Here is a 16,867-nt window from a genome sequence, read left to right on the forward strand (position 1 = left end):
ACATGATATACCAAACTGAGGTATTTATATTTTCTGTTTATCCCACTTTCTGGAACATTTGATAGCAGCTTTCCACCACAAAAACATTTTTAGATTAAAATTACTTTGCCCCCTATGGTTATCTGTGGCCACTGGTAACAAATTGTTTGTGCTAGTGCTAAGTGAGTCAACGCTGATTGGCCATTTGGGAACTCAAACAAACTTTAAATTTCAGCAAATTGCCCAGAAACTGCTAAACCTGCAGAAGAAGCCAGGTATTCTGAAGATAAAACATATCAGGTAATTTGGCTTTCTTGATGTTCTTGATAGCAAATAGCTTTATAATACAATTGTTTACGTTTTTCAGGATGCACACCATGCAACTAGGGAGATTGCTTTTGAAAATAAATGCAAACTGAAAGTATTCATTACTGAACACAACTGTGTAATATTTAGTGCTTTGTTTTATAAAATAGAAAGCGTGTTACCAAGCTTTAGAAATTATCAACTAAAACTGATGGCTCAGTGGCAATTTCTTTTTTGAGTAGACTGTCAGCATTATCAAGATCCACAAAAACTCAAAGACTCTAATTTTACTTTATACCTTCACTTATAAACCAGAATAAGGATAATGTGATCATATTCATACTTTCCAACTTCACCTGTGCTGATATCACCTGTGCTAATATTTCTCAGTATTAAGTCATTTAAGAAATGACTTGTATTGTCCTGACCTCCAAAATGCTTGGATGGCTAAATTATAGTCAAAATTAAGGTTCTGAAAATTGTGTTAATTTAGGAGAGAATAGCTTAGAATTTTAGAATATATTTAATAGTTATATTTACTTCTACAAATAAAATGTTTTACCTTGAAATGTTTAAAGATTGCAATAGTATTTAGATTATTTTTCCCATTAAAGGTGCTTTTCCCCAAGTAATCTCAAAGAGTCGTGTAAATTTTTTATTCTCATATTGGATGCTCTATATCTGTGTGGTAGTTAGTAAAATACTTAATGTTCATCAAAACCAATAGATTAGTAATCCAAGGATATGTTGACTTTTTTTTCAATCTAATGGCTACTTAAGTGAGCTCATTAGATCCTCTTAGTATATTTACCAAAGGATATACATATAACTTTATACATAGCTAAATGTTAATGTTTTAAACATAATTTTGCTGAGCCCAATATAAAATATAATTTGCCTTTAAATCAACTACATGTAGATTTTTCTGTAATAAGATAGAGGAATAGAAACATTCCAGGTGGCATAGAGTCTTCATGGAGAACACTGGCTCTCTAGCTACATTGCCCACTTTACTATCTAACCCCAGTTCTGCCCCTTAAGACCTGGGGATTCTGGGGCAAGTTATTTGACTTTCTGTACCTATTTCCTAATCTATAAAACAGAAATAATAATACCACTTAACTCATAAGGTTGTTATGAGGCTAAATGAATTGAATATGTGTAAAAATTTTAGAACAGTGTTTGGCTCATTTTAGCAGTCAATAAACTTTAGCTATTACTATATCATATAAATTGTTTCACTCTCCAGTCCATGGATGGCTACCAACTCAGACACATTGTTCATAACTATAAGGACATATATTGGGGTACCGGTTTGGTAACAGGCAAGGTTATATTTCTCACCATGGAGGCTGCTACCCTGGCAACTCATTTAAATAATATGTCATGAGCTACTATGCTAACTTAATGTTATTATGAATAATATTAATAATTAAAGTAAACTCTTTCTGTGTAAAGATAAAAAGGAAACATTTGGACTGACAGTAGAGAAAATAAATATGTCTACAAAATTCATTTTTATCAACTGACTTCATTGTTTTAATAACATTGGACAATTTTCATTTTCACATTGGAATAATTAGACATATGAAAACACTTACATTAAAGTATCCACACCTGGGTATAAATAAATTATAACTTAAAAAAAAAAGGACTGCTAAAGAGAAAGATGTTTGTATATACTTTTGTATTTTATTTATTTTTATGGCTGCAGTTCATAACTGGCAATGCTTTAGGGTAAAATATTATTGTCTTTTTACAGAAATTCTCAAAGATGCAAATTGTCTGTTTGGGACTGCTCCTTTTCAGTCTGACCTGGGCAGCACCAGTAAGCATTTACAAATTCAGTTATGCATCATATAATCTCTTGCTCTCTTTATGTATTTTTACTTTAAGCAATGTATTTTCAAATTCGTTAAAACTTACCTAGTTCAGTTATAATAAGCATGAGCTGAATTACAAGCTATCAACATGTTAGCTTTTAAGAAATACCAAAAAGAGTGCTTTTGAGAAAACCAAGAGCTAGCCACAGTGTTTCAAGTCAGCTAAGGCTAATGAGTAAATACTCAGAGCCTCAAATTATAACATGTCAAAAAAAAACTTTTCAAGATTCTACTAAAAACTGAAAAAAAAATTTTAACTTGAATAATTTAATGCTAATCAACTAAATTTTGTAAATACAAGGCAATACAAGAGGACCAAACTTCCGTATAATTTTTGCAACACCCCAACACTGTGAGATCTTGGTAATGATTTTTCTCTTCACCAGTGAGGGTAAAGGCGGGGGAGGAAGTGTCCCCAAGCTCCAATTTCTTTTTGTATCTTTTCTTCTCTCTGATTCACCCAGATGAGTACTCAGGATGTGACAAATTATCTTGTGAAAATGCTGAGTGTTACCGATATTTTCTGCAATGCAGACACGGTGCCAATTAGATAATGTCTGGAAACCATTCTAATGTCTCAGAGTAACTTTTTAGGTTGGAGAACCATGGAAACAAGTGGTCATTTTGTTGCCAGAAGTACTTAAATATAGGCCCTGCATGAGTGGGTGACCAGTTGGGTAACCCACTGACAACCATACCATCCGGTGAGGACAGCAGAAGTTGAGGAAAGCATGTCCACTGTCAGCTCACAGCCTCTAACAGTCCTATGGGAACTGTTCTGCTTAAAATAGTCATCTGCCAGGTCCAATCCGCATGACTTAACTCAGCCAGGGCCACAGACGCCTGTGCTTAGGCAGCAAGAGGGTCTTGCTGATTCAGCTCAATCCCACCAGCATGGGATGAGGGTGTTTTCAGCAACACATCCCAAAGAGCAGCTGGAGTGGCACTCCTTGACCATTTTCCAGTAAATGCGCTATGTCAACATCAATCCAGTGACCATCTGTCAAAAGCAGGTGCCAGCTTTTTTCTCCAGAGAGAGACAATGCCTCTTCCATTACAGGGCCACATTCAAACATGGGAGAACTGCCAAGTGGGTGTTGGGGGAGAAGGGAGGGAGGCATATTTCAAATGAAAGAGGTTTGGCAAGGGCATAGAGACAAAATTTAAAATTACGAATGTAATGTTTTTCTCTCAGATAAGTATATTCCATTTGAGCAATCATTTAATTATTTAATAATAGATTGGCATTATCAGAAATTAGTATATACTGAGTTACCTACATATGTTTTGAAATTATAAGCCAAATTCGAACTGCAGGGGAGGAAAAAGTTTTCCTCAACCCTCTTTGGGTCCCTGGTTGGTCTGAAAATTAAACTGACAAAGACAGATGAACAGGAGAAATGCATACCAATGTTATTGAATTTTTACATGTACATGGGAGCCTTCACAAGAGAATGAAGACTCAAAAGTGACCAGAGCAAGAAGCTTTTACACCTTTTAGACAAAGAAATGATACATTTGTGAAGAACTGACAAGACAAAATGTTTGGGCAAGGGGTAGTCCAGGTAGGGCTAGGTAGTTCTTACCTTCCTCAACTAGAAAGATTAGGGTTGGCTTAACAAGGTTTGTTTGCCAATTACTCTGGTGTGGTCTCTGCACGGATAAGAGTCTGTCTCCAGTAGAAGGAGAATTTATTCCTGTCTTTAGGCACAAAAGGGAAAACTTTTTCTGTTTATTATTTTTTAATTGTCTTCAGTTCAAAATAATTTTTATGTCAAAGAGGCATATTTTGGGGTGATGTTTTGGTTTCCTTCAAAAATATAATTTATAAATGGAAGAAAATAAAAGATGATTATTGGGCTATGTGATTTAATTAATATTCATCAGTATGCAATTAGACTATAAAGACTTTGTTATAAGTTACTTTGCTGTAAGTTCATGACTTATCATTGTGAACTATATTATGAACTACTCTATACTATCTAGTATGTTTTTAATACATGCACATGTGTGTTCTGTAAGAAGATGACAAATGCCACCAAACTGTCATTTCTTTTTTTTAAATTAATACCTACCCATCTCATTTTTATGTTTTCTCTTTCCTAACCCGATTTCCAGATCTGTTTTCACTGTTTTGATACTTTTGAGAAATTATGCAATGATCTAAATTTATATGCACAAGGTCATATAAAACCCATGATAAAAAAGGCAATAAAAGATAAAATTATAAAATGTGCCTGAAGGTACTTAATGTAAACTTCCTCTTATTCTTAAATGTTTTTTTCATATATCAAGCCATTTAAAAATGTATTATTTTTAATGCTGGGACTTTGAATCAGAGGATTTAGCTAAAAATATCTCCTTTACTTCTACTACTGCTATCAGCTGTGTAAGTGTCCTGTTTCCCCAACTGCCTATCTCACATGGGGATTAGGTGAGATTATTTATATGAAAGTGGTTTACAAACTGTAAATTGCTATATAAATCTAAGGTGTTATTGACAAACTATTTTTTCATACAAATTTATACTTTTATTTTTATGGCAAGAATTATACTTTAATAGAGAGATTTCTAGGAATAGAAGTATTGAGTAGAAGAGAATATCTATTTTTTCCATAGATATTGCCGTATTTTCTTCCCCAAATGCTATACATCTTTACATTCTTACCACCAATATCTATCATATTATCCTTTTCTCTATATCTGCATCCAATGAGTATACAGTTATAGTTCATTATTTATTTAAGGTGTATTCCTGTCTTTTTAAAGTTGAATTATAATTGACATACAATCTTAGAGTAGTTACAGGTGTGTAGCATAGTGATTCAATGTTTTCATTCATTACAAAATGATCACCAGGATAAGTCTAGTACCCATCTGTCACCATACAATGGTATTATAATATTATTGACTATATTCCCTCAGCTGTACACTACATCTCCATGACTAATTTATTTTATTACTGGAAGTTTATGCTTCTTAATCCCCTTCACTTATTTTGCCCATTGCTTACCCATTCCTCTCTAGCAAACACCAGTTTGTCCTCTGTTTCTATGATTGACAAACTATTATTGTTTCTAGGATGGAATGGAATATTAAGGAGGTCTGCCTTGGAGCCCAGCCAATAGGGTACTTTTACTGAAGTTTTGAGTTTATTTTTAAGGCGATTTTATCAGTCAGGGTCTAGTCAGGAAAACAAAATCCATGACAGGAAGCTCAGTAACAAGGGTTCTATTTGGAGAATAGTTATAAAGTATAGGACAAACAGAAGGGGCAAATCAAGGGTGATGAGGCAACATAAAGATTGAAGCCACTACCACACCTTGGGCTGGAGTGCCCTGTGGGGAGCAGAAACTAGGACCACAAAAGAGATGCATCAAATCCTAGAGATGCAGCACCAAACCAAGAGAGCAGGGAAGGACCATACCTTGGCTTTTTTCTCCTTCTACCCTCCAGTCTCAGACCCAGTCTCCCACCAGCCAAACCCAGACTGGAGTCAGATGGCAAAGGAGCTCAGGAAATGTTGTTTGTAAGGCTCATCCCAGAGAGAACAGATGTACAGTATCTGAAAGCAAGCAGGACAATTGCTCATATCTTATTGCAAGGAAATACAGAACTTGAAGGTTTATTCAGGCAGGACACTCTCTAGGTGGATAGGGTCTTTTTATTTCATCTTTCCCCTGAGGGTTTCTCTTTTTGATGTGAATGATACTGCCATGATGCCTACTTCCACTTTAGCACACACATTCAAACATAAATCAGTCCTACCCATTGGTTCCTCTTGTCACACCTGAGATAACCTAGGAGCTTCAAAAGCAAATAAGGAAATAAAAATACTGAGAATAAAGAGTCTTTATGTCTGTTGCCTCCATGGTAAGCTTGCTCCAGGATTCTCAGGTCTTCTTCTGATTGCTCTCTTGAGACACCTAAATTTTAGCCCAAAAGCCTGGAACAAGCTGCCTGGGTCTATTTCTTTTTGGTTTCTGGCGTTTCTCCGCTTTAATGGCTTTGGGTAAGAGGCATTTTGACACTTTCATGTCAGATCAAAAGAAAGCATTTGTCCCAATTTGCAAGCTACACCATTTTCCTTTTCTTGAAAGAAATATCTGGCAATATTAAGTCTCATTCTTAGGTGTGGTCCTTCTCCTTGTGCAGGGCTACGGTTTACTCTTGCTGCATAAGCAGCACCATATCTTAACTCATATAGCAGTTACTGAATTTATATAATCAATGCACATACAGTTCACATTGCTGAACTCCTATTTTGGTTCACTGATACTAAACAAATCCCAGGGTGTCAGTGAAAATGTCTTTTTCAGTGGATACCAATGGCATCCAAGCTTTTTCACCTGGCGCTCTCCCGTGGTTACGTGTGGTTGTTTAATGGAGATGACATTGTCCCTCTCTGAGGAGGAACGCTAGCACCTTCTTGTAATACTGAAACAAATACTAAGGTGGTGAGTGTGTCCATCTTCTTTCGGTCAGAATGATTTTTCACATTGACTAGTATAACCCAGTGAGAGAAAAATAAATGAAACATCTATTGTTTGAAAACATGAATGTAAGAAGGAACGTTTGGTGAAGGTTTATTTCTTGTTTCCTTTCAGACATTTAAAGCACAGACTGAGAAAACTAAGCAAGACTGTGTGGAAGAACAGAGGGTAAACAGAATTATTCTTCTCAAATAAAACTGTTTCAACTCTGTAAAGGAAAAAGTCAGTAAAAGGAAAATTTTAACTGTCAAAATATTCCTGTGTACTTAGAATGGAAAGGCAAAATTGCACAACATAATTTTGGCACTTTAATTCACACAATGTGTGACAGAAAAGAGAAAGGCATTCTAACTGGAGATTTCTCTTCAGTATGATTTCTTCCTTCACAGGGATGAGTGAGTAAAAATTGTGGGATATTGCTATTAACAAACAACATTTTTCCACACATGTACAGGAGAACAAAGCAATAACTGAGAGAGAAAACAGAGGGAACGAGTCTTAACGGGGAATTCTCTTCACATGGAGTTCGTTTTCCATATGATCCAGAAAGTTAAATAAGTTCCCTCAGCTTTTCATGTCACCAAATTGCAGCTTACTTCTGCCTGCCACGGTTTCTCTTGGCAGTCTCAGAAAATTCTGTTCTAAGAACTAACAATCTTCTGTTCTCTCTCTCAGCTGAAAATTACAAAGGGAAAACCTTTGAAAATTTAAGAGCCTGAATGTTCATGCTGTGAGTTTTGCCAATTTGAAGTCAGGCATGTATACTGGAAAATCTGCCTCTCTTCTAATCCCCTCACCCCCTTCCCACCTGAAAATATTTCCAAGCGTTCCGTTTCTATTGAAATGTGGTAATCAAATTGATACACTCTGGGCAAGAAATAGTCAGTTGGTAGTCATCCTTAGGGAAAACAGATTTAGGGGTACATAGAAAAGAAAAGAACAAGCTACAATCTTCAGGGGCTGGCTGGCACACGCCCTCCAGTGATCATAGGAAGTAAGTACTATCATTTGCGAGGTGTAGAATGAGCCTTCTCCCAAGTTTTATGGTACCTTATACTATCACAAAGAGAGCCAGAAATCTTCTTAGTAAAAGATAAACCTGTCTTAATATAATGTTGTGTTTTTTTAGATAACGTACAAGGGTCACCATAAGAAAAATGGGTATTATATGTTTAAGTATGTTTACACATCACCTGGGAGGAAAAATCAAACTAACATAAAGGTAAGCTGAGTCTCTGAGTGATGACCTTTATCATCAGCCTAGCTCTGGACTAATGCTACGGGAAGCTATAGGGGAGCCTACTCTGGGGTTTCTATCTGTGATTGGTGGTTGTGTCCCTTTCCCATAGTCAAGTGTCTCTGCTGTGGAACTCTGTGTTCCAGAGTCTTCTTCTTGACATGGATGGGCCACCAGTGCCCTGGCCCAAACCCTGCCCTGCCTCAGGACCTGCTGCGGCAGGTGTTGTACTGGTGGACCCCATGAATTTTTTGTGCTATTGCTTCTGATTAACGTTTGGTCTTTTATAGGGAGGTTTATGGGACATATTCTACCATATGCTCTAATGCTGAGGATTGGAAGGCTACTAGGAGAAGTCATTTTGGCCTAAAGAGTGACACATTTTTGTCTCCCTTAAATTTATTTCACAGATGACTCCATCTGTTTCAGAAAGCTCAGAGGAGAAAGAATAAGGGCCTTGTCACTGGAATGGAACAATAATCCTTTTCACTCAGTCCTTTCTTGCAGATCCATTGGCCAAAGAGCTGGAAACTGCTTAAAATGCCATCAGCAAAAAGGATTATTTACTTTTCCAAATCTGGCTTCATTTCCCATGAAAGTAGTAGTTTCCCTTCAGAATGTTGTTTCATTCACCTCGATATTCTTTAGACGCATTTCTAAGCCTAACTGCCTGTTAAACTTTTTTTTGTAACAAATATGAATTTAGCTCTTCCTATCGTGCAAGATACTGTTGTGAGATAAAACTATTGAGAAAACTTACTCCTTTCTCTTCAGGATCCTAGAAAAAAAATATGGCCCTTACAAGAGTCATTATAACCCAAGACAGAATGTGCAAAGTGCTATGTGAGTGGTACCCCAAAAAATCATGCCTTAGGGCTTGGAGTAGAAAAAGACTGTTCCTCGTCTGGTGTTCAGGGAAAGCGACAGAATGGAAATAATTGAGCTGGGCCTTGGAGGATGAGCAGGATTTGAGCAAACAAGTAGGTGGGAGAAGCCATTCTCCATGAAAAGAATATTATGAGGAAAGGTGCAAAGATAGAAAGGCAAAGCAGAGGAAAGCAGACCAGCCAACTGATACACAGATCATCATGCATGCAACAATGCAATCAGAAATCATTTAACATAAGCAAACGCAGAAATAATTGACCATAATACATCACAATTTAAAAGTTGCTATGTTTTCATTTATAAAAGAACCCTATTCAGTCTTTAGTAAAATGCACACAATTCATTGGTATACATGCTACTGTTTTAAAAGCAGTAAAAGCACCAAATATAAAGCAAAACTTCCCACTTCAGGAAAGGGTGGGAAAACATTAAGAAGGATTACCATAATCTACTGATTTTCTAACGCATCTGCTTAAATCAAAAGGATATATTATCAATGAATAAATGAACTTGATTTCAAAGGAAAATATAAATGTTCATGTAAAACTTTCCAAAATTTAATGTCTTAAAATAAGTCAACTGCTTGCAATACTTTTTAATTTAGAAATAATTCCCTATAAAGGTTTTTCTATTATATTTTCCCTCATAACAAAATCTCACTTATTGTCAGAATACACCTGCCAAATAAAAGGCTAGTGAATAATGATGTCATACTTCCCACAAATAGATCATTTCAAATTATATCTTAAAAACACTATTTTAAAATGTTGGAACTTTTGTCTACTACATATTAGCTGGCTGCATAAGAATGGAGGGCACCTTCACAAGCCATTTTTATTTTGAGTCCCAAGTGTGAGCTGACTCAACAATTTCCCCACTGCTTCCAACATTAATAAAATATATGTATAAAAGGAGAACAGTACTATAGTTGAGGATGAGAGAGAGAGAGAGATTATGAGACTGAGAGAGAGAATAATTATTTTAAAAATATGAATTCCATATCACTTGAACAAACTCACTAGTCAAAAGATGAGGAACATACTCTATCCTCCTTAAATTTGGGTCCTCCTTCAAAATCAGGCCCTAATCTATATTTCCAAATTTATTTTTTATTCTCTTCTTTAGGATTTCTCTACTCCAAAGTTACAGTTTTATTCATATTATCATTTAAATGTTTCCTGTTTCCAAACATTTGAATATACTGCTTATTCTTAAAATAGTCTCACTACTTCCCTTCCATGTATCTGCTTCTTACTCACCCTTCAAGCTCATTCTTCTTTCTCCATGAAAAATGCTGTGGCCATTCCAGAATTGTCTCTACCAACAAACCTCTATTGAGTCAATAGAATCTTTTCATTAAGTATCCGATTGATATATGTATGTGTGTGTGTGTGTGTGTGTGTGTGTCTGTGTGTATATATATATATATGGCCAAAAATACATAGATACATTTTAAGAAAGGAAAAAACTGTATTAATTGTAATAATATATACCGATAACAAAAGATGACTATGAGTCACGTTTGACTTCTGCAATTACAAGAGGTGCTCAAAGAGGTTCCCATCAGCGTCCAGACACTTCTGATTATGGCGAACTACTGCTTGAGCAACGTTGACCAGAGTGTCCACTTGTATACATTTTTTTGGCATCCTGATATATATACACACATGTATGTATATGTATACATATATGTATATATATTGTCTAAGAGTTATTAGATTTTTATAATTTAACATAAAATAATCACTTTATGTTGAAAATTACACTTTAGCAGGAAGAAAAAAACCAAGACAATATTGCCCTTCAGCATTCTGGCAGGAGAAGAGATCAAGAGTCAGCACCTAAAGAAAACATTGTCGAGGAAAGACAGAAAAACTTGCTCCTCCTTGGAGCCAATAAAAATAACCAAAGCAGCAAATCCCAAAATCTTTTTGAAAATAGACAGACAGTGAATGACAGTATTAGTAACAAAGAAAATGTCCATAATAACCTAAAGATGTCCACTTATCCTGAATCCACTGGAAATAATGGGGCTGAGGATGGAGGTGATGCTATCAGCAAACTACATGACCAAGAAGAAAATGGCACAGCTCTAATCAGAAATAATATGCAACATATAATGGAGCCAGGAACTGTGATTGAACACTTGGAGGAAGACAAAAAAGAGATCAAACACAGGAACGTTCTGAGCAAAATTCCAGCAAGTGCAAACTACTCGAAAGCCCCCTCAAAAGGTAAGAAGAATCATCATAGAGATTCGCAAGCCCAGAATATTCCAGTAAAAGGCAAAATCACCCACCATACCCAAGACAACACTGACTATCTAAAACAGCTCCGAAAAATCAAAAAAATCCCCAGTGATTTTGAAGGCAGTGGTTACCCAGATCTTCAAGAGATTGGGGATAATGATATCTCTCCTTTCAGTGGAGATGGCCAACCTTTTAAGGATGTTTCTGGGAAAGGAGAAACTATTGATCCTGATTTAGAAGGTGCAGATATTCAAACAGAGTTTTCCGGCCCAAATGAAGCTGAGACTACTACTCCTGAGGCAGGAGGGCCGGGTTTTAACGACATCCCAGAGAAAGAAGAAAATGGCAGAAGTACCACGGGAACCAGGGATGAAACAACACAAGAGGCAAACACTGCTGATGTAAGCCTAGTGGAGAGCAGCAATGACATCATAGGTAGCACTGATTTTAAGAAACTCCCTGGAAAAGAAGGAACTAGAGTGGATGCTGAGAGCCAAAATGCTCACCAAGGGAAAATAGAGTTTCATTACCCTCATGTACCCTCAAAAGAGAAAAGAAAGGAAGGCAGCAGTGATGTTACTAAAAGTACTAATTATAATGAAATTCCAAAAAATGGCAAAGAGAGTAGTAGAAAAGGTATAGAACATTCTAACAGGAATCAAGTGACCCCAAGTAAAAAACACAGATTTCCGAGTAAGGGCAAAAGTCAGGGCCAACTCATTCCCTCTCATGGTCTTGATAATGAAATTAAAAATGAAATAGGTTCCCATAGTGACCCTAATAATGAGGAGACTATAACAAAACACAGCAGAAAAAATCATCATGATCATGTACCCCACAGACAAGATAATTCTGCATGGAATAAGGGTATGCCACAAAGGAAAGGCTCCTGGGGTTACAGAAAACCCCATTCCAACAGGAGGTTTAGGCCCCCTAAAAAGCCGGACAGTAGTGAATCATCTGACAGCGGCAGTTCGAGTGAGAGTGATGGTGACTAGTTCACGAGAAACTCCCAGCAGGATAAAGGTTGGAATCCCTAGTCCTCTGTGATTTGATGGTGCAGGAGAGCCATCTAATAGCAAAGCAGGTCAAGGACAGAGCAGGGAATTGAGTAATTCAAGAAACCTGACTTCCAGGGCAGAACTGTTGCTCATTTGATGGCCATAGTATGAAATTCTATTCAAAGTTATGACTTTTTTAAGGAAAACAATTCATCAAGGATTTATGGAATAGGTAACATGTGAATAGGTGTCATAAAAATAGTTTATGAATGTCACAAAAGCCTTCCTTTGTTATTGTTCTATAGACATGAAAATAAACACTATTTCTTGTATAGTAATCTGTAATAAATGATCTATAAAATAGTCTGTTGTCTGTGGTGCTTCATTTCAGAGGCAATAATATTAGTTCTGCCTCTGGCACAGGCAGTGCTATGAAATTAATCTGCCGAATAAAGCTTGAAAGCATTCCCTCATCCCATTCTGCTTAGGCTAGCATTTACTTTTTCCTCTGACCTCCCTCTGGTCTAATAAAGATATCCTGCTTCATAGCCATCTACACTCTTTTCCTCTGTTGCACATTTATAACTTCTAATAAGGCAAATTTTATTTCCTGAAACAAATCTCCATGTGATCACTTTTCTCAATTCTGCCTCCTTCCAGACAAAGAGAAAGAGAACCTGAAAGAAATGCTAAGTGAACCTGAAAGCAAAGATGATCTTTTTTCCCTAATTTAATTTCCATCTTCTAGGTCTAACAGAAATGAGTATCAATGGAAAGACTTAAAATATCACCTAATAAATTATTCATCATCAGAATTCCAGAATAAACAATTCCTAGTACTTTGCTATTTTTATAAAAGACAATTGGGCATGCACACACACACACACACACACACACACACACAGACACACGCGCGCGCGCGCGCACACACACACACACACACACACACACACAAAACTGGAGACAATTAATGAAGCGAAGAAAATTATGTCAGAGTTTAAATTGCAGATAATTCCATTGAAATCAACATGCTACTTATATACCATATTATATCACACTTATACATGTGAATGGTCTGATCACATGGAAAACACATGGCATTTTAAAAGAAAAAAATGAGCTACAAGAGAAAAAGGAATGTTTTCTTTAGGTGACTACAGGTGAGACCTTCCAAAGACCATCTGTCCTGTCTGCTATCTAGTGGAGAAACGACATTACAATTCTCTGGTCGTATTTTGTTTCTTCTTTCCCAGCTTGAGTGTTCATACATATTTATTCAAATTTTCTTCATCGATTTAAAGGACACTCACAGTGTTTCAACATCCTCAATGCATTACTATGGGATGCAGACATGTAGGGGTGAGTCCAGAATGGAAGGAAGGAGCAGCGATACGAACTGCTGCCTGCTGTCAGGCAGTGGGTCGGCGCTTTCATCAACACCAGGTTTCAGCCATCAAACAGCAAGCACTAGCTTCACTTCAAAAAATATATAAATAAATGACGATTTCCAAAACAGGGTGGAAAATTTCAGCCTCACAAAGCTGCCTTACATATGGTGATTGAAATGGGCATAGTCTGCCACCTTGTGCCCAAAAAGATAAGAGCCCTCCAGGCTCTGGTGTTTATCCCCACGCCTGCTGCCACTCTCTCCAATCCCTCCCTCTTAGATTTCTCTGCTTGTGAATATCTAACCTTGATTTTGCAGCCCTAGTAAATCTGTTCTCGGCAACGCCAGCCAGTGAGGCAAGACATCCGATTTGGTTTGGCATGTCATTCAGCTTGGCTGATATACACTCACTGAGTGACCAAGTTTTACAAAATTCCATAGGGATCAAAAGAAGAGAGGAGACGCTCCCGGCCCTTATTAATATGAAACTTTAGTTAAGGAGAAAGGTATACAAAGCTGCAAGACAGGCTGTGGTTAAGTTCAATCACAGAAATATAAAGTGATTCTAGGAGTTGAGGACAGAGATGAACGCTAGCTGAAGGAAAGAGCAGAGATATGGTAAAATCCACTTTCCTTAAGGCATTTATTACACATTAGGAGGGGCTGCAGAGAGTAAGTTCCAACAGGCAAATGAGGGCTTGACCGTTGATGACCGTAAATGATACTATACATATGTTAGAGCTTAAGAAAGATCACTCCAACCGTAGGGCGAGGAAGTGGTGATGGGTGAGACGGGGCAGAGGGAGTTGGAAGGCAGAAGACTAGCAGTAAGGACACCCAAAGGGCTATTACTATAATCTAAAAGAAATTGAACATTGCCTCCTCACCTAGTATTTAGAACCTTCTTGGAACTAAGTAGGCACTCAGGATTGCAGTCATTTCAAAGGCACTATGGTGCTTTCCCAAAAACTCACGTTTCAAAAACAACTTCTAATAAGGTTAAACTCTGCTAGTCAAAATACTGATGCCTAGAATTAGGTGTTTACATATAGCATTAGACGGCCCAAAGGAAAAGGAGAAGAAATAGATGGGTCTGTATGAAAGTCATAGAAGGGAAAGTTGGGAGCAGAAAGGAAGAGTGCGTAATAAAAGCTTAGAAAAAACTTATGAGGAAATCTGGAAAGAATGAAGGACAAAGCTCTAATACAATCTCAAGGCCAGAAACCCAGAACAGGAAAAAAAAAAATGATGAGTGGATTCACACACTATCTACAAGAAAATCTACACAAACATATATGGTTTAGACTTTGTATAAAAAAAGACAAGAGCTGCAATTGGACTTTGTTTTATTAAATGAACAATACACTACACATTCATGAGGATAGTGTACAAAAGCATAGATGCTGCCTATTTAGAAATATGGTAATTGCTATATTTGAACTTTAAGTAGGCTGTTACTATTGTTAGTTTAGTAGATCAATAGTATAATTTAAACAATTTTAATTTAACAATTTTCACTTAAAATGATAAGCTAGAGAAGCCTCTGAAAGATCTCATAGAGACAAAGAAAGGGTAAAAAATTTTAAAGAAGACAGCTAATAAAAATAAGAATATACCACCAGATAGAGGGACATTTAAAATATAGCATAATAACAAAAACAATTTTCTGATTATAAATTAGGACATTTCTTTGAAGTAGTGTTTCTGGAGACATAAATCCTGAAAACTTTTAAAACCTGAATATATCATTAGCCATGAAAGAAACTGAAAAATGTTATCAAAAATTACATCTAAAAAAAAAATCACATCTCAAAAAATTCTCAGGTTTTACTAGTATTTTCTTTCATAATTTCAACAAATAGATGATTGGCATGATACACACACTGTGCATTGTTTTGGAAATAGTAGAAAAGATGGAAAGCTGCCCACTTCATTTTATGAAGCTAATATGATCTTGATATCAAACCCTAAAAAAATAGAACAAAATAAGAAAACCATAATACAAACATCACTTATGAACGTAGATTGGAAAAATCCAAGCAAGTTTAATTGCAAAAATACTTTTAAGGAGTCATTCAGTATGACAAAAAAGAGTGTATCTTAGAAATACAAACACAGTTTAATATTATGAAATCTAGTCCTATAATACATCACATTAGTAAGTCCACTGCCATCCAAAAAAGATAATGTCATTCATTTAACAAATGTTTGAGTTGAGTTCAGTTCAGTTGGCTGTCTACTATGTGCCAGATCCTGTTATAGGTGCTGAGGACGCCTTCATGGAGCTTACATGCTAATGGGAGAAAGACAGGCAGGATACAAACAAACAAACAAAATAGAGAGAGTATGTTAGAGGGTGATAAATGCTGTGGAGAAGATAAAGCAGGGAAGAATGATAGGAATTGCCAATTTAAATAGGATGATCAGAGAAGACTGCACTGAGGTGACATTCAAGCAGAATTCTGAGCAAGACGAGGGAGCTAGCTAGGTGGATATGAAGGAGAGAGGCATTCCAGGCAGAATTAACAGCAAGTGTAAAGGCCCTGAGGCAGCATCTGCCTGGAGTACTGAGGACAGCAGGGAAGCCAACATGGTTTGAGTGGATGTGCAAGGGGGGGAGTGATAGGTAGATCTGACCAAGTCCAAGCAGTGGAAGCAAAGAAGACAGAGCCTTGTAGAAGAAGTGAGATGGAAATCCAATCGAAGATTGTGAGCAAAAAGTAGACGGCCCAACTTATCTTAAAAAAATAACTCAGGCTACTGTAGCAGAGAATAGAATGTAGGCTGGTAATGGTGGAAGCAGGGCAAGAGCTAGAGGCTGCTGTAATAACACAGAGGAAAGGAATGGCATGAAGTGGTCAGCTTCTGTGTGTGTGTGATGAAGCATGAGCTGACAAGATGCACGGAGGATTTGGGTGTGAGGGTTTAAAAGAAAGAAAAGAGTCACAGATGACTTTAAATTTTTGGACTGAGAAATTGGAAGGGTGCAAAAATGTCATTATCAAATACTTAACACACATTTCTGATTTTCAAATTATTAGCAAACAAGGAATACCAGAGAGTGGTATACTCTAAAGATGATAAACAATGTATATCTAAAAACAGCTAATATTGTGAATAATGGTGAAATACCAGTGGCATTCAGATTTAATTTTAAAAAAACAAACAAATGTTTATAATGAAGAAAAACTGGGAAAACACTAAATATCCTTCAATAGTAGATTGAACAAATTGTGGTACCGTTATTCAGTGAAATTTTAAAACAACTTAAAAACATTTAGTAATGTGGTGAAATGACTCATTAAGTTAATAGAGCAGGATACCAGAAAGAAGATAAAGTCTAATACCAGTTTTCTTAAAATGTATATAAATATATATTTATAAAAAGGGCTGGGGGCTGGCAGAGTGGCGCGATGGTTAAGAACTGGCTTGGGACGCCAGAGG

At 36.6% G+C, this 16,867-nt stretch overlaps 1 protein-coding gene across 3 annotated transcripts; it reads left to right on the forward strand.

Moving 5' to 3' along the window:
- The first annotated feature begins 249 nt into the window (after positions 1-249).
- MEPE (matrix extracellular phosphoglycoprotein) lies at positions 250-12,376 on the forward strand. 3 transcript variants are annotated; one of them, XM_019668078.1, is made up of 5 exons: positions 250-279; positions 2,048-2,113; positions 6,776-6,829; positions 7,791-7,883; positions 10,558-12,376. In XM_019668078.1, the coding sequence occupies exons 2-5, from the start codon at positions 2,060-2,062 to the stop codon at positions 12,031-12,033; spliced, it is 1,677 nt and encodes a 558-aa protein (XP_019523623.1). In that variant the 5' UTR covers positions 250-279; positions 2,048-2,059; the 3' UTR covers positions 12,034-12,376. The 3 variants fall into 3 exon arrangements, with proteins under 3 accessions (XP_019523623.1, XP_019523624.1, XP_019523625.1); XM_019668079.1 differs by having other exon boundaries at positions 10,561-12,376; XM_019668080.1 differs by lacking the exon at positions 2,048-2,113 and having other exon boundaries at positions 259-279.
- Positions 12,377-16,867: the final 4,491 nt, after the last annotated feature.

Source organism: Hipposideros armiger, unplaced genomic scaffold (genome assembly GCF_001890085.2).
Source record: "Hipposideros armiger isolate ML-2016 unplaced genomic scaffold, ASM189008v1 scaffold_515, whole genome shotgun sequence".
Classification (NCBI taxonomy): Eukaryota; Metazoa; Chordata; class Mammalia; order Chiroptera; family Hipposideridae; genus Hipposideros; species Hipposideros armiger.